The sequence below is a fragment of the Aethalodelphis obliquidens genome, unplaced genomic scaffold (assembly GCF_003676395.1).
Source record: "Aethalodelphis obliquidens isolate GAN/ISIS:26980383/991018 unplaced genomic scaffold, ASM367639v1 scaffold9, whole genome shotgun sequence".
Taxonomy (NCBI): domain Eukaryota; kingdom Metazoa; phylum Chordata; class Mammalia; order Artiodactyla; family Delphinidae; genus Aethalodelphis; species Aethalodelphis obliquidens.
In genome coordinates this window covers 52151788-52167908 of record NW_020837953.1, presented here as the reverse complement: position 1 = coordinate 52167908, position 16121 = coordinate 52151788, and the positions used below count along the sequence as shown (strand labels likewise).

Here is a 16121-nt window from a genome sequence, read left to right as displayed (position 1 = left end):
CCAATGCAGGGGACACGGGTTCGAGCCCTGGTCCGGGAAGATCCCACATGCCGCAGGGCAACTAAGTCCGTGTGCCACAACTACTGAGCCTGTGCTCTAGAGCCCGCAAGCCACAACTACTGAGCCCACGTGCCGCAACTACTGAAGCCCACGCGCCTAGAGCCTGTCCTCCGCAACAAGAGAAGCCACTGCAATGAGAAGCCCACGCACCACAACGAAGAGTGGCCCCTGCTCGCCACAACTAGAGAAAGCCCGCGTGCAGCAACGAAGACCCAACACAGCCAAAAATAAATAAACAAATAAATTTAAAAAAAAACAAGTGCAGGAATTCACTGGCGGTCCAGTGGTTAAAACTCAGTGCTTTCACTGCCGTGGCCCGGGGGCAATCCCTGGTCGGGGAACTAACATCCCACAAGCCCTGAGGTGCAGCCAAAAAACAACAACAAAAAAGTGCACCTAAAAACGCTCACAGCAAAGTTTCCGGGACCCGCTGGCTGAGGTTTGGCCCCTGTGGGCACCGGACCCATACAGGACCCACACGGGTTTGCTTCGCTCGGTCCCCCCCACCCCCCTGGGCGCGTGGCGGCCTCTGTATTCAGCACGCCCGGCGCCCGGGGCTCGCCCTGACCTGGGAAGGCACCAGGGCTGGACTCACCATGAAGAAGATCCAGGCCGGGACGAGCATGGCCACGGCTGCTGCACTGGTGTAGAACTGCAGCTCCGCGGCCCTGCGGGGACAGGCGCCTGATCCTCTCCCCGCCTCACCCCGCCCTCGCCCTCCGCGGAACCAGGGTGCCCCAGTTAATCTATCTCCTCCCAGATGATAACGGACGGCCGGGCCTGACAGGCGACCCACCGGCCACGGGACAGTGACAGGCAGCCTCAAACGAGCCGGCCAAGGGGCAGTTGGAAACAGGTGGGGTTTTCTCCCAAGTTTCAACAAGGTTCTTTTAAAGGCACCATGAAATGGGAGGGGTCAGGGCACAGGGTGGTCTGGTCTCCATGGAGCAGTGACACTTACGAGAACCTATATTTGTCCCCGCTGAGGAGCTTTTTGGAGAAAACGTTCTGCAAACTAGAATAAAGAAAAGAAGAGGTTACGAGAGGTCAGATGGTACCTCACACGGCCGAAGCGCCCTGTCCTCCAGAAACAGGGACACACGGCAGCTCCTTGGGGATGGCCCTGGCGTCTGCTGTGAGCCGGGCTGAGCTGCCCCTTTCACAGATGGGTAACCTGAGGCCTCAGAGGCTGAGGACATGCCTGAGGTTACCCAGCTCTGCTCGGCAGCGGCCACGGAACAGACAGTGTGAGCACAGGAAGACCCTGGGAAAAAAACAGAGACAAAACTGCTGGCCGGGAAGGCCCGCCGTGGCCAATGGGAAGACCAGACAGCGTCCAGCTTCCCTGGAGCCAGAGGGCTCAGCATTCTGAAGAACGACGCTGCTCCCTGGACGCTGGGTGCACAGCAGCTCTGGCCAAGGGGGCTTAAACCAGAGCAACGAGCCTGCTGCACAGGTTTACAGGCCCTGTCCCCCTCCTGGGGGTTTACGCTGCAGGCCCGTCAGAAACCTAGAGGGAAACCCGTGTGAAGATGTTTCCTGCAGATCTAAGTCACGAGGTCTGCAGCGTCTGCAGGTGAGCGAGGAGGCTTCTGGAGACCATCCTGTGCTCGGAGTTAACAGGCGATATGCAAACTACGACGTGAGCTGGACTGTGTTTCTGGGAAAGGCTGAAGGAAACACAGCAAAGTGTGAGAAATGAAATGAAAGGTGATTTTTCATTTTTCAGCTGTATTATTCAAATTCAAACCCTCCAGATGGGCCTGTTTCTCTTTGGAAGTAATGGCAAGAAGAAACCCTTGGATACCGTGTTGCTGCTGTTTCCTCTCTTTTCTCAGAAGTGGTGACGCTGAGAGAGCAGGCTGTGCAGAGGTGTCAGCAAGACGGCTCAGCCGCCACTGGGGTGTGACATCTATCCCCCGTCCTGCGGGACACGGAACCCCACGCGGCACGGGACTCACCAGTCCATGATGTTGGTGGACAAGGCGGCCGAAAACCCCAGGAAGTTGAAGCTCATCTCGGTGGCCGTGCACAGCGCCAGGCCGCCCATGACAGGGATGAGCGAGAGGTTGACCAGCAGCCCTGCGGAGCGACAGCACAGAGGGGCCGGGCTGCAGCGCCCCCCAGCGGGCCGGGCTACCCCCCACCCCGCCCCAGGAGTGCTCTGCACGCTCACTTTGTTTGATTCTTCTCGCTGGACGGAAAATATAGCACATGCCTCCTGTCACCCGCTCCAGAGCCAGGTGCCAGGGGCACGGCAGCCAGAGCCACCAGCTCCAAGCCCTGCTCCCTGCACCCCACCCCCCGACCCCGAACCCTCATCTGCAAAACGAGTCGGGTGAAGGGTGGTCTCCAGGGAAGGCTGGGAGAGGAGGGAGGCCCCAGACCCTCAGAGTGTCCAGCGCTCCTGCCTTCGTTCTGAAATCTAACCAACAGCCTTGATGTGAAGGTAAGGCTAAGACCATTCGGTGCAACAGAAAATCACGTCACTCTGCACACAGGGCATCCAGCTTCACGTGGTACCGCTGCTTTGATTTCAGACAGCATTTCATTTATCTTGAAATTCAAAGCAGATGAGGGGACTAGCCTCTCGTGTTCAGCAAAAAGGAGCAGAGATGCAGCCCTCAGATGACCGTAGCCCCCACCCCCGCCGAGGACAGCGCTGTCCACACAGCAAACCCACAGGCCCACGTGGCCTGAGGCTGAGAGCATCACCACAGAAGGAGGCCTCTGCTGGATGGCGGACCTCACGCAGGGGCCATGGCTGGGAGGCCGTCCAGGGGGCAGGCGCCTTCGTGGACTCGGGGCTCTGCCGGGGCTGACCCACAGGGCGTCACTCCTCTGGGGACCCCAAACCTTGGGGTCCCTCAAGTCCTGGCACCTTCATCATTCTCCAACGCCTCCCCAACAGACTTTTTTTTGCTAAATTTTATCAAGATTTCCTAATTGTTCTCAGCAAGACAGCTGGTTTTCTACACACGTACCCACCGCAGCTGGAGCCCAAAGTGTGATGCTTTTAAGGCCCTTGAGATAAATCCTTTCTGCACGGTGAAGCTTGACGTGCGGTCAGGCTGTTTCCTGCCGAGTACGATTTTAGGAATCGCTTTTACACTTTGATCTGATGCTGTTTTACCATCACCTAAGCGTTTGTGCGGCTTCAAGGGCACGTCTGCGAGAAGCCTGGCTGCGCCCCGTCCGTCCCCATCCTCCTCTCTCCTTGAGGCAGGTGCCGCCTTGTTTTACCTTTTTGTCATTTTGCCAGTTGAAGCAAGCACGTGTCTCCCTCTGTGAGCGCCCCCCACCCCCGGGGTCAAACACGACGTGTCACGTCCACGAGTCTGCACTCTGCTTGTCTTCACGGAACCGCACTCTCTAAACGGTTGGCGGGAAAGCCCGGGACGTGTGCAGCTGGCAGCGCGTGCCCGCAGCCCAGGTTGGAAATTTGTAACAAGTCCCGTCTGCTGAGCTCTGGGGAGCCACAGTGGAGGGCAGGAGGGGGTGCGGAGGAGGGGCCGGGGCGCCTGGCAGATTCCTGGGACAGAAATGGCACCGAGGTTACCTGCCTGTCACTCCTTCACCCAGCTCCTACCATGCCGGGCCTCTGAGGCTAAGAAACGACAAGGAGGGAAGTGGAGGGAGCTGAGCTCCAGGGTGACGTGGGTGGGAGCGGCCCCCGGAGGAGCTGGCGCGCCCGGGCGTTGGAGGCTGCTCACCGGTGTGCTCCCCCAGGACGGTCCGGGACAGGATCACAGTGAAGATGGGGGCCGAGCTCTTCACCGTCTCAGCAAAGGACACCGCCACATTTTTCAGGCTGACCAGACCCAAAACCACTGTTGCAAACCTAAGAGTCAACAGCGCCACAGGGATGAGTTGGTGCCTCTGCAGCCACGGGGCAGACCTGGTAGGAGCCCAGAGGGTGTGCGCGTCTGCCCCGCCCCCGCCCGGCCCCCTCCCTCCCAGGATCACCTGATGGTAGCAGTCAGCCAGGGGGAAGTGTTTTACGTGTAAAAAACTCAGTCCCTCAACCAGGAACGTTAGCTGCTTACCTCATGAGACCCACGAACAACATGGTCATGATGAAGTTGGGAGGGTAAGAAAGCCGGGTTTTGTGCTGATACAAACAGCAGGGAACAAATATTTTAACACAGCCGATGAGTGTGGTTGACAGCATCTGCACGGCCCCTGCAGGAGGAGACGGGGGGCGCCAGCTGAGCAGAGGGGCTCCGCCCCGCCAGGAGCTCCATCCCGCCGCCAGCGCCCGGTGGGGTACCTAGCATGCTGGGCTCCCCTTCCAGCAGGGACAGGATGTACTTGTTGAGAAACAGGGTGCAGAAGCTGAAGAAGAACCAGAGTGTGAGGTAGATGAGGGCGCGGGCACCCCACACGCCCAGGTCCGCCTCGATGACGGTCGTCTCGGTGACGGTGACCGTGAGCACCTGCTCGTCGGGGCCACCTTCGCTCTGGCCAAATGCGATCTTCTCACTCCGGTGGCCAAACACGGGGCCCCAGGCCAGGAGCGGCCGTCCCCCCGGCTTCTCACTGGGGCCCGGAGCCAGCTCTGCCAGGGCCGCGGGCTTAGCGGATGCCGACATCTCAGGGGTGGCGGGCAGCGCAGGGCAGGGACGCGGGGACGGAGGCAGCGGCCATGCAGGTGGCACTGGGCGGGGCGCGGGCTGGAGTGGGAAGGAAAGGACGGCGTTGCGTGAGCGGCTAAGGTCCTGCCGAGTTTAATCACCCACTTAGAGTAATTTCAAGACGCAAACTCGGGGTCCTGGCCTTGTTTCCAGCCCCAAAGGAGCGGGCGCCCCGACAGCTCGGACTTGTCTTCCAATAAGTTTCTGAGACCAAAGCCTTTACCGGCCTCCGTTCCCTCCCCACACACCTGACCCTCCAGCCGATCCCGCCGGAACTCCTTCTACAGTACCTGCCAACCCCTGCCTCTTCCAGCCCCGCCCCACCCCCAGGGCACCCCGCACCCCCCAAGCACCGGCCCAGCCTCGAGCTCATCCTCCAGGCTGCCCTCCCACAGCTCGGCTGAGGCCTGGGCTCTCCGCCCCCACCCCGGAAGCTGTCACAAGTGCTCTGCACCTTCCCACCCACCCTGGGACCAACCAGAGCCGCTGAGGAAGGGGCCCCCTCGCCCGGAGCTCTTCCCACCAGGCTGGCTCTCCCACGCCCTCACCCAACTTCTTAATATTTCATCCAGTGTTCTGAGTTGTCCTTTGTGGGAGGGTTGACCTGCCCCGTCAGAGACTCTGAGTTTCTGTCCCTCCATCGGGTTTTGAGTTCCAACCCCTGCGTTCTTCGAGTTCTATTTGTTACCGTTTCAAACTGGCCTGTTTCTCTCAACTTTCGATCCCTTCTTTGCATCCTCTCTTTCACGGTCCAACAGTTCATCACCCAAGCCCTGACAGTATGACCCTCAGCCTCTCAGCGGGTCAGCGGCCCGCTGGCTCGAGGGGGCTGTTTGCGTGCACAGATCCTCGGCCAGGGGACCTCCTCCTGGGCTTGAGGGCGGGCGGGCCTTGGAGCGGGCATGGGCACTGCCTCTGCAGGTGCCCAGGAGAGGGTGATCCTCCCTCAACAGACCCACACCTGCTTGGCGCTCAGGCTTGTGGCCACGACTTCTCAAGAGAGACCCCCTCAGATCACAGGCGAAGTCCGACCCGGTCTCTCCCGCTTGCTGGTGGGTGAACGCTTCAAGTTCCGGCCCTTCTTTTTCTTAATTTATGTTTTTGGCCACGCCACGCAGCTTGTGGGATCTTAGTTCCCCGACCAGGGATTGAATGCGTGCCCTTGGTGGTGAAAGCGCTGAGTCCTAACCACTGGACCGCCAGGGAAATCCCAGTTCTGGCTTTAAGCAGCATCCCAGTGACGACCACCTGCCCAGCTCAGGAGCCCTGGCCACTCCTCCTCAGTGACACCAAACCGCAGTTCCCAGCCCCCTGCCCCCACCTCTAGGCAGCCAAGCTGGCTGCCTATGTCCTCGTCCCTCCGACGCTGACATTCGGGGGGCGCCCGTTGTGCTTTAACCTAACTTCCAGGCATGCGTGACCCAGACAGACTTGTGACTCCCTGACCCCACCTGAAGCCAGGCTCCTGGCTGAGCAGCCCCCCAGCTCCCCGTGTCCACCCAGTGCTCTCGGTCACCCCACAAGCTCAGCAGCACCAGGTCCCGGTGGGCACCCAGGCCTGACATGCACCCCGACCCTCGGGACACCAGGGCAGCTCCCCAAACGCACCCCAGACCACGATGAATGCACGAGGGCCTCCCGTGGGCCCCCACTGCCCCCGCGAGACACACGAGCCCTTCGAGCCCTCTGGGCGCTGACGGGGCCAGATCTCCGCTAACGCCCCGTCCTCCTTCCTCTTCCCAGCCCGGTCCCGCCGTCCTCTCTGGGCCACACCCTGCTGGGAGCTGCACCTCCGTGGGCTGGACCGGCTGTGGCCCAGCGGGGGTATGGGGAGCCCGTGCTGACCCCCAGCTGGGAACAGGGGCCCAGCTGCGGGTGGACGGAAAACACAGGAACAAAGCCCGTGTATGGCTCGGGATCCCCGAGAGCAGAGAGATGGCGCCCCACCCCCGGGCCCCTGGCTGACCCCGTCTGGATGCCCAGCCCTGCAGCCGGGCCCCCCCAGGGCACAGCTCCCACTGGCCGCGGGGGCTCTGCCTCTCAAGGGAGCCCCTGTCAGGCCCACCGACGGCGCCAAGCCCCTCTCTTCAGGGCCCCAGACCCGGTGTTTGTCACACAAGCCCCGACGCCACCGCTGAGGCCCCAAAAGCAAACCTGTTGGCGAGGTGACGCTCCAGAAGCCCCCGGGGAGGGCCCCATCGCCCTTCCTCTCGCTCGTCACAAAACGAGGCTGGAGGCAAGGTGCAGGCGCTTCCCCCGACGCTCTCCACTCGGTTTCCGTCTGGGAAACTCACAGCTTCCCAGGCAGCACCGCCAGCCGGGCCTCCGCCTCCTTCTCTGCAGCTCAAGGAGCTCTGGCCCGACGCCAGAGCTCCGCTGCTGAGCCCCGAGGCCCTGGGGCGCCCGCTCGCCCGCTCTCCTTCCTCAACAAGAAGCTGCTTTGAAACAAAGACGGGTCCGTGCAGTTCCACAGCTGCCGCTCACCTGGTGACGGTGTGGTATTTCACTGGATGAACAAGCCACAAGGGACTCATCCCCACTGCTGACCACACCGGGCCCCAGACTGTCCACCACGTCCGTCCTGTGCAGGTCGTTCCTTGTGTTTCTGCTGGGTCTGCGCCCACGGGGCACCCACGACCCCCGAGGTCATCGTGCTGGGCTGTACCCTTACCCGCCCTGGAGGTTCTGCTCCATCTGCCCCGAGGGTGGAGGGTGTTGGCGGCCTCTGAAGAAGCAGAATCCATCACACACACACACCCGCCCACCCAGCACACGAGGCTCCAGTGCCTCCCGACTGTCCCAGGCTGAAAGCAGGTGGCAGCACAGACGCAAACAGATTCAGACCGAAACGGTGGGGATGGGACCTTTCAGGAGTCACCGCAAGTGACAGGGAACGTAAGAAAGAGTCAGCAGAGCCCGTGGCCGGGATGGCACGGGGACAGAGCATCCGTCAGATGGGGTCAACACGGCACTTTTTTGCCAGCAGCAAAACAAAAGCCAAACAGAACCTAGGCGCCTGTCGACAGGGACGCATGTGGCAGCGGGTGGGGATGGACGCCCACAGCGGGCAGAGGGAAGCCGCACACGGGCGATGGGTGATGGGCAAACCTTACAGCCGTCGGCAATGCTGAGGCCGAGTCGCGGAAGGAGACACACGACACAGCGCCACCAGTGCACTCAAGTGTGTCCAGACACAACATGTCATTAGAAATAAAAGCACAGAAAGTGCTGTTAAGAGCAAAGAACTGGGAACTCAAGCTGGGGGTGGGGTGGGTCTGGGTTGGGCCGCAAGGACAGGGGACGCAAGCGGGCAAGCATGGCGGGCGTCGCGCTGTTTTCTAGGCCGTTCCGAAAGCTGAGGATTTATACATGAAAAAGAGCCAGGCAGCACCTGGGGAGACAGATGCCTGTTCAGACCAGAGCCTCCCGGACCGTCTGCCCTTGGTGACCTGGTCTCAGGTGGCACCAGGAGCTTTCTGTGTCCTGCTGCAGGTTCCGGACTGGAAGGCAGCAGGCGCTCCATCACAGACCAGCACTGCTGTCCACTGCGTCCAGAGCAGGGCCCAGGGAGCCCAGGACGGATGCTCAGGCTCCCTCCAGCGCGTGACCTCTTCCTGACCATCGACAGCCCACAAGCAGCCCACCCAGCCTGGTGACCGAGGACGCGACAGCCAAGGGACAGGCAGACCCCCCCCGCTTTCGCGTGCAGCAGGAGGGGTCGGCAGCCTCCGTGTGTGTAGTTTCCGGAAGGAGTCCAAATGCCTCTGGAGTCAGAACAAGGGCTTTGAATGTCTTAAAAAGTGAAATCACGGGACTTCCCTGGCGGCCCACTGGTTGGGACTCTGCGCTCTCACCGCAGTGGCCCGGGGTGCAATCCCTGGTCGGGGAACTAAGATCCCGGAAGCCGCGTGGCCCAGCCCCCAAACAAACAAACAGATGAAATCAACTTGGGAATGGACGGTCCTGTCTTGCTCCTTCTCGACAAGACTCCCCAAGTCACACCAGGGTTCCTAGTTGTTTGCTTGCTTTTGCTTCGTCAGGCGATGGGGGTCTGAGGCCTGGAGGGCTCCTCCAGCGGCTCCGGGGGTGGGGCCGGGGGGCTGGAATAAGGAGGGGCCACTACAGAGAAGCGGCGGAGACCAGGCAGTGAACGAGGCCCCTGGGCTGTGATGGAGGCCGAGGTGGCAGGGAAAGCAGAGACCAGGGCGGGTGGCCCTCCAGGCCGGATGCCAGAAGACCCTTCTCTGGGGAATTCAACAGGCACGGGACAGACCTTGAGGACAGAAATCAGGGCCCCAAGGAGAGGCCTTGACGGAGAAAGCAGCTGAGCAGCCCGAGCTTCTGGTCACCCTTCAGTGGCCTGGGAGCTGAGCCAAGGCAGGAGACGGGGCAGGGGGAGCCGAGTGCCCACCGGCAAGCAGGACGTGCTGCTTTGAAAGTCACCAGAACAGGGTCCCTGGGGATCAAGACCAGGGTGGCAGAAGTGGAAATCTCACCAGGGGCCCCGGGCTCCCAAGAAGATCCGACTCAGGACAGGACTTGACGTGGAGGCTCCGAAGGCCCCCAGAAGCACACGGGGAGCTCGAGGTGGCGGGCATCAAGGATGCAGCCACCAACGTGACCGGGGGTCCTGCTTCTGGACACAGCCCACAAGGGCCAAAGCGGCCCCATCCACAGCCCAGCCACCAGAAGGAGAGGCAAGGCGCCTGGGGAAAAGCTTCCACGACTCAGCCTGAGGACAGGTGAGGATCAAAGATCAGAGACCACCTGGCCCGCAGGCTGCCAGTGGGGGAGAAACCGCCTCCTGGCTGCTCCAGGAGGGACAGATGGACAGGATGCAGTCGTGCAGACAAACAGACGAAGAAACTGTCAGGAATAAATCAGCGGGATGAAAACATGGCAAGACTAGAGAGGAAACGTCCCACTGCTGAATGAAACTACGGTGTCCTCCGACTATTTCCCTGCGAGGTGTTAACTGGTGACCAGGGTCAATCACAACTTTACCCCCCGGAGAAACGAGCGGATGCCCCTCCATGGAGCCACCAAAGTGGGAACCACCAGGAACGAGACAGACACCATGTCTCCCTGACCTGAGGCGCTGAACCCGGCACCGCTGCAGTTTCCCTGCCACAGGTGCAGATCTGACGGTGAGAAAACGCAGGCGTCGAAAGCCGAGGAGAGGAGGATGGACGGCAGAGGACACCAGGCCAGGGGCTGCAGACCATTACAGCATCCACAACGCGCAGATCCTGCCAACGCCACGCACCTTTTCAACATTCACGCCCTCTGGAACCAAAAATGATCAAATCAATGACATCTCTAAAACCAAAAATCTCTAACGTGCAATACAGACAGAACTACCCGAACCAAACCACCACTCGGGTGAACAACGTCATCCCACTGAAGAGCGAAGGGCAGGAAGCCGGCCAGTAACTGCGCCAGCGGCGCGGAGAACACGCGCAGGCTCCAGACGACACCCCAGGCAGGCGAGGTGCGGCAGACAAGGGTGTGCGCTGCGGGGAAGGAGGGGTGGCCGCAGGACGCCTGTGCAGGCCGCTGCCCCCCCGCCCCCGGGAGGCCTGGAGGCAAGGACGCCCCCAGCAGCACAGCCGGCTCCTAAGCCCCATTCTCTGCTGGGCTGAACCAGCCTCCTTGGAGGAACGGCTGATGCCAGGGCTGGGGCAGGAACTGGGTCAGAAGGAGAGAGAGGGTGGGGACTTATGAGAAGGACACAGGGGCCAGCGTGAGGGATGCAGTTTGAGAGAGAAAGTAAATAATAGCAAAGGGTTAGAAGCCACACATCCACCACGATCACTAAACGGGGAAAGGAGAAAGCACTTCCTTCTGTTACAAAGTCAGATGACTGATGCAATTAGAAAATCTCCGTTTGGCGACCATGCCCATGATCACACTAACAATCGACTCGGGCTGGGTGAAAATTTAGAAATAACAGAATATTTAGTCTCAAAGTGTATCCCTACAAGGTACGTGTTAGTAACAAAGGGCACTCGATGGAGGTCCAAAGGGGAGAAGACAGGAAACTTCCTTGAAGAAGGAGGAGAAGGGGGAGGCGCCTATCCAGATAGGAGGATTCCAGGTCACGTGCTGTATCGGCGCAGAAACAAGTAAACAAATTGGAACGGAGGCCCAGAGACTCCGCACAAGCAGAATTCTGGTCCAAGACAGAGTGGGGCTGTGGCTCGTTGGAGAAGGGAGGCCACTGTCGCTGATGCTAGGATGGCCGTTATCCACACCAGAGAAAACAAACTGGACCCTGATCTCACAATTCTAGACAAATAACAATTAGCAACACCCACAGAGCACTTCCTAGGAAGCAGGTAGGGTCTGACCGAGCATCTCACACATATTAACTCAATGAATCTTCACAACAACCCTTGCGGAGGGACGCTGTCACCCGTGTGAGACACATGAAGTGGGGAAACGGCCTCTGGCCACAGTTCAGGGCTTGAACCTGCGCAGCCTGTCTGTGAAATGCAGCTGTGTAAACCCTTACGTTTAGAGGAGAATGTAAGAGAATATATTCCTGATTCTGGTATAGGAAAAGAGTGTCTTTTTTTTTCTGCCCGCACCACACAGCTTGCAGGATCTCAGTTCCCCGACCAGGGATTGAACCCGGGCCCAGCAGTGAAAGCGCTGAGTCCTGACCACTGGACCAGCAGCGAACTCCTGAAAACGAATATCTTAAACCAATGCCCATAAAGGAAAATATAAATAAAACAGACTGTGTTGGCTAAACTAAGAGCTTCTGTGCCATCGAAACGCACTATAACGTCTTGTAACACGAACACACTAAATGACAAAGCGACAACCTGGAGGAGGCAGTTAGGACGTGACAAAGGAGAGGGAACGGATTCCTACAACTTAATAGGAAATGTGGGCAAAAGCACCAGCGCAGGAGAGCGTTTCCAAACGGCCGATAAGCACGAGAGAGGATGCTTATCAGCCCTCCAGCGCCGTGTAACGCGGCACCGCACACCCGGCGGCACAGAGCAATGACACACCTACGACCCCGCAAGCTTCTCTGGTCGGGACTCTGGCAGCAGCTGTGCTGGGCAGTTGGCCGTCACGATGGCAGGAGGGGCCGAGGCCTCACCCGAAGGCCGGGGCGCCTGCTCCCAAGCCCACACGCGCAACCCCCGGCCAGCTGTTGGGGGAAGACCCCTCCGCGGGGCCGCCCACAGCCGGCACCTGGCCTGCATTGGAACGGCTGAGAGAAAGCACCCGAGGAGGCCCGAGTCTTTTTGTAACCTCGTCCCCTTCTCGTTTGCTGGTTTGCTGTTCGGAGCTCATTAGAAGGCCGGCCTCGAGGGGAGGGGCTACAGAAGGCGAGAATGCGGGGAGGGAGGCAAGGTCACGTCCCACCACGGGGGTCGACCTCACCAGCGGTCAGGCAGCTGGACACACCACCCACCCCCACTGCCAAAAACCATCAGGTCTGACAACACCCAGAGCTGCTGGAAGGTGTGGATCCAGAGGCCCCCAGACACGGCTACGGGGCGCCTGGTACGAGCACTTGCGGAAATGGCGTGGCAGCCTCTTGAGAGCTACGCGCCTGCGCACCCTACACATCAGCACTTCCACTCTCGAGGTTCCCCCAGGGAAGTCCTGCGAGAGCGTCCAGAGCGGGAGTGCCCGTCATGACGGCTGGGAAGTGCGACCGGCCACCCATCGGAGAATGAACGTGTGCTGTAGACTTGGCCCAGGAGTGAGGACGAGAAACGTCCTGCAATAGCCACGGCTGACGGCCGGCCAGGCCCTCTCTGCCCGGATGGTGGGCGGGCACGTGACCGCAGCACTTACCACTGGTTACCGGCCGCAGCGCCGATCCTGAGCAGAAGGCCCGCTCCTGGCTGCGGCGAAGCCCCGCGCGGCTGTGCTGGGCATCGCGCATGGAGGCCGGCAGCGGCCAGGTGTCAGCGGCCCAGAGCCCAGCAGGTGTGGCTCAGCCAGCCCAGCGGAGACCCCAGCTGCCCTCCCCAGCTCCGGCTCGTGTTTCCACCGCCCGTTCTTCTTTCTCAGCCCCCGTGACTCCAGGTGCCTCCACGAGAAGCAATTCTCATCCTGCGAAAGACCGAAGGTCAGCGGCCCCAATCTGACAACGAAAAACTGACCCCACCTTCCAGGTCGGCCTGGAAACAGGGCGGACAGGGCTGAACGCAGGGCTCGTGGGGCACTGCTCCCCGCCCAGGCCCTTGGTGACAAAGGTCTGAATTATTGCCCTCTCAGATTATAGCACAAATAACAAGAACCGAAACGTAGCCTTTTCCACCCAGCACGGAGTAGGTGGCTCACGAGGCCAGGGTTGACTCTTAACTTTACTCCTGCCTAGAGCTGTCTTCAGAAGAGGGTGCACACGTGGGACTGAAAGGAAACCAGGTCAGCGACACGTAGTGAGAAGCACACCTGTGACACTTCCGTCACGTGCAGGCGCTGAGCCCCCTCTCCCACGGCCTGAACGGCCCAGCCTCCGCCAGCCCTGCAGCGCGGGCTCACGACCCACGGGGAGGGTGCCTGGTTCTGAAACGGGGTGGGGGGCAGGACCACCACGGCACATTCTCCACCGAAGGGAAGTTTGCGTGGAGGTTAGCGAAAATGAAGATGTCAACTTTCCCATCCAGTTCCGTAGACCCTTAAATTCTAGGGCCTGTCAGCCTGGGGTCAAGAGTCCCTGTTCTCCAACAAACAACTCAAGATGTTCTCAAATGCCTGGTGAGGAAATCTAGGTTGGTTCAAATTGTCAGCAGGGCAGTTTAGACAAAATATACTTAAAGTCTACAAATTTTATACACTAATTCAGAAATTCCACCTCCAGGGATTTATCCTAAAGAAATAATCCAACAAAGGCCCAAGATTGTACATACAAGGATGTTAAAAAGCTTTGTTTTTAAGACTAAGAAGCTGACACTAGCCAAGTGTCAGATAAGAAATTTGTAACAAACCCTGTCACATAATGGGACACTGTAGCCCTGCAAGTTTTGACAAAAATAGATTTGTCATAGATTAAGTGAGAGCAGAGTTACAAGCCCTCTGCACAGTATGTTCCCGTTTAAAAAGTACAAATGGTTCAGAAGCACACAGGCGAAGTTACCAACTGTGGCCAGCTCTGGGAGCAGAATCTCAGGTCCTTCACATTTCGTTTGCGTTTGGGCTCCTCTTCATTTTCTAATTTATGTGCACTGAACATGGATTTCTTAACAACAAGGACCTGTATATAGCACAGGGAACTACAATCAATATCTTGTAATAACCTGTAATGGAATGGAAAAGAATCTGAAAAAGAATGTGTGTGTATAACTGAATCACTGCTGTACACCAGAAACTAACACAACATTGTAAATCAACTGTACTTCAATTTAAAAAAAAACTTTAAAAAGAAAATGGACTTCTGTAATGTAAAAACTTTCCTATTCCCTCCCTTAATGTTCCTTTTCATGCTGTTTAATATTGTTTTATTCTGCTTTACAATGTTACTTACAAGTTTAAAGATTTTTGGTAAAGTACATTGCACTCTACTAAAAAACAAAGAACTTTAAGCCACTAAACAAAGAGTCTGCCTCTAAATAGCTTTTTTTTTTCTCTCTCTCTTTTTTATACAGCAGCAGTAGGTGAGCAAGGTCCTCAAGGCTTCAGAAGATGAGCTTGGGGCGGTGGGGCGGGGGCACTGCCTGGACCCCACAGGCCCCGTAAAACCCGCTACAGGAAAGTCACCTGAGGACTACAATGAAGTCTTAGCTCTGGGCCTGACTGGGAGTTTCCCACTCCAATTTACAAAGTAACAGTCCGCTAGGACCAGCGCCCGGCAGGATGTTAGTCATTATATAATTTCCAGTTTTCTAAAATCCTGCATAGAAAGACACCAACTGCAATGAATTTGCGGGCGATCGCGCCCTTTGGTTCCGGATCGGACGGAGCATCTTTACCCGGTTCTTTCGGAGGCGGTTGCACCTGCCGCTCGGAGGCCATGCCCCACTTCGGGGGGGCATCGGCGGGAGGGGGGGCTAAAACGCAAGGACACCCGACCCTGTGCCCCCCCCATCCCGCCTCTGACAGCCCACCCCCACGACCCGGGCGCGGCTCCCCCCACCCGCTCCGGAGACCCCAAAGCCCCGCCGCACCTGTGCCCAGCCGCCCCGCCTCAGGCGCCGTGCGGACCCGGGACGGGAACGCGGCGCCGGCCGTGGAGGCCTGGGGTCCGAGCGGACACCTGCGAGGTGGGGCGGGAACTCCATGCGGTGGACGCTGAAGGAGCGGACCGGTCGTGAAGGCGCGAGGGACTGTGCCCCCCGGCGGCGTCGGACGCCCAGGCGCGCGCGTGCCAAGGTCCTGGGGTGGCCCAGCGGCCGCGCCCGCAGAGGGTCCTGGGCCGGGGAAGGGAGGTGGCTAGTGGGGAGAACTTCGGCCCAGACGCAAAGGGCGACCCCCGCAGGCGACCCACCCCGCCAGCTTAATTCAGCGCTTCACCCACCGAGAAGTCCCCGGGCTAGACGCCGCGCGGGCCCCGCAGCCTCGGGGACGTGCACCGGTACCCGCAGCCGCATCCGGGCGGAGTTTCAGCGCGCCGGGGCGAAGGACGCGGTCACCCGGGGCCCCGTCGCCCCCGCCTCCACACGGCGACCCGCCCACGTCTCGGCGACTGCGGCTCCCCGCGCGAAAGCCTGCGGGTCGGGCCCGGTGGGCGGGCCCCAAACAGACCCCACCCCCACCCCGATCCCTGCGGGCGGTGGGGCGGGCACGGGGGCGGGGCGAAGCGGGGCGGAAGTGCCGCTACCGGCCCCGGAAGCCATGAGCTGGAAGTGACGCGCCGGAAACCAGCCACGGCTCCCCGCTGGCCCGCGGGGCTCGTTCCGCTTTGTCCTGAGCGTCTGGGCTTCTCTGCCGCCGCTGCTGAGCCGGTGGAGGGGCCACGCTACTGGTTGATTCTCCCCCGCTGTCGTCCCCTTGGCACCCTCTTGGCCGTAGCACTTCAGCCCAGGCGAGGGTGGTGATCATGGGTGACGGCGACCCCCATCGTCATCCCCTTGGCACCCTTCGGGCTGTACCACTTCAGCCCAGGCGGGGGTGGGGCGAAGGCGATCCCCGCGGCCTTGGTACCTTCCGGGCCGTACCACCTCGGCTGGCGCCCCTCGCGGTTTTCCCCCTTGACACCTTCCGGGCTGTACCACCTCCGCCCAGATGGGGGGGGGGAGCGATGGCGCCCCCTCGCGATATCCTCTGGCGTACCACTTCAGCCCAGACGGCGACCCCCTCCGTCCTCCCCTTGGTACCTTCCGGGCCGTACCACCGCGGCCCAGGAGGGGCGACCAGTTCGTGGACCTATAAGTCCCTAAGGGGCCGCCCTCCGAGTTTTGGTTTCAAGGGACAGAAATTCTAGCCTCAACACGCCTCCTTTAGAAGAGGAAAGATAGA

The 16121-nt window shown here is 59.9% G+C and overlaps 1 protein-coding gene across 14 annotated transcripts in view; it reads right to left on the bottom strand.

Annotated features, from left to right (window-relative positions):
• The window catches only part of SLC35E2B (solute carrier family 35 member E2B), a 22235-nt gene extending 6114 nt beyond the window's left edge, over nucleotides 1-16121 (bottom strand). For 2 of the 14 annotated variants that reach the window (XM_027110498.1, XM_027110496.1), the window contains exons 1-9: nucleotides 15181-16119; nucleotides 9785-9980; nucleotides 4331-4733; nucleotides 4107-4242; nucleotides 3774-3901; nucleotides 2022-2142; nucleotides 1262-1324; nucleotides 1022-1075; nucleotides 656-728 (exon numbers count right to left, since the gene is read on the bottom strand). In XM_027110498.1, the coding sequence (XP_026966299.1) occupies nucleotides 656-728; nucleotides 1022-1075; nucleotides 1262-1324; nucleotides 2022-2142; nucleotides 3774-3901; nucleotides 4107-4242; nucleotides 4331-4733; nucleotides 9785-9919 (1113 nt within the window). In that variant the 5' untranslated portion in view covers nucleotides 9920-9980; nucleotides 15181-16119. The other 12 variants (XM_027110504.1, XM_027110502.1, XM_027110495.1 and 9 more) reach the window with 12 other exon arrangements.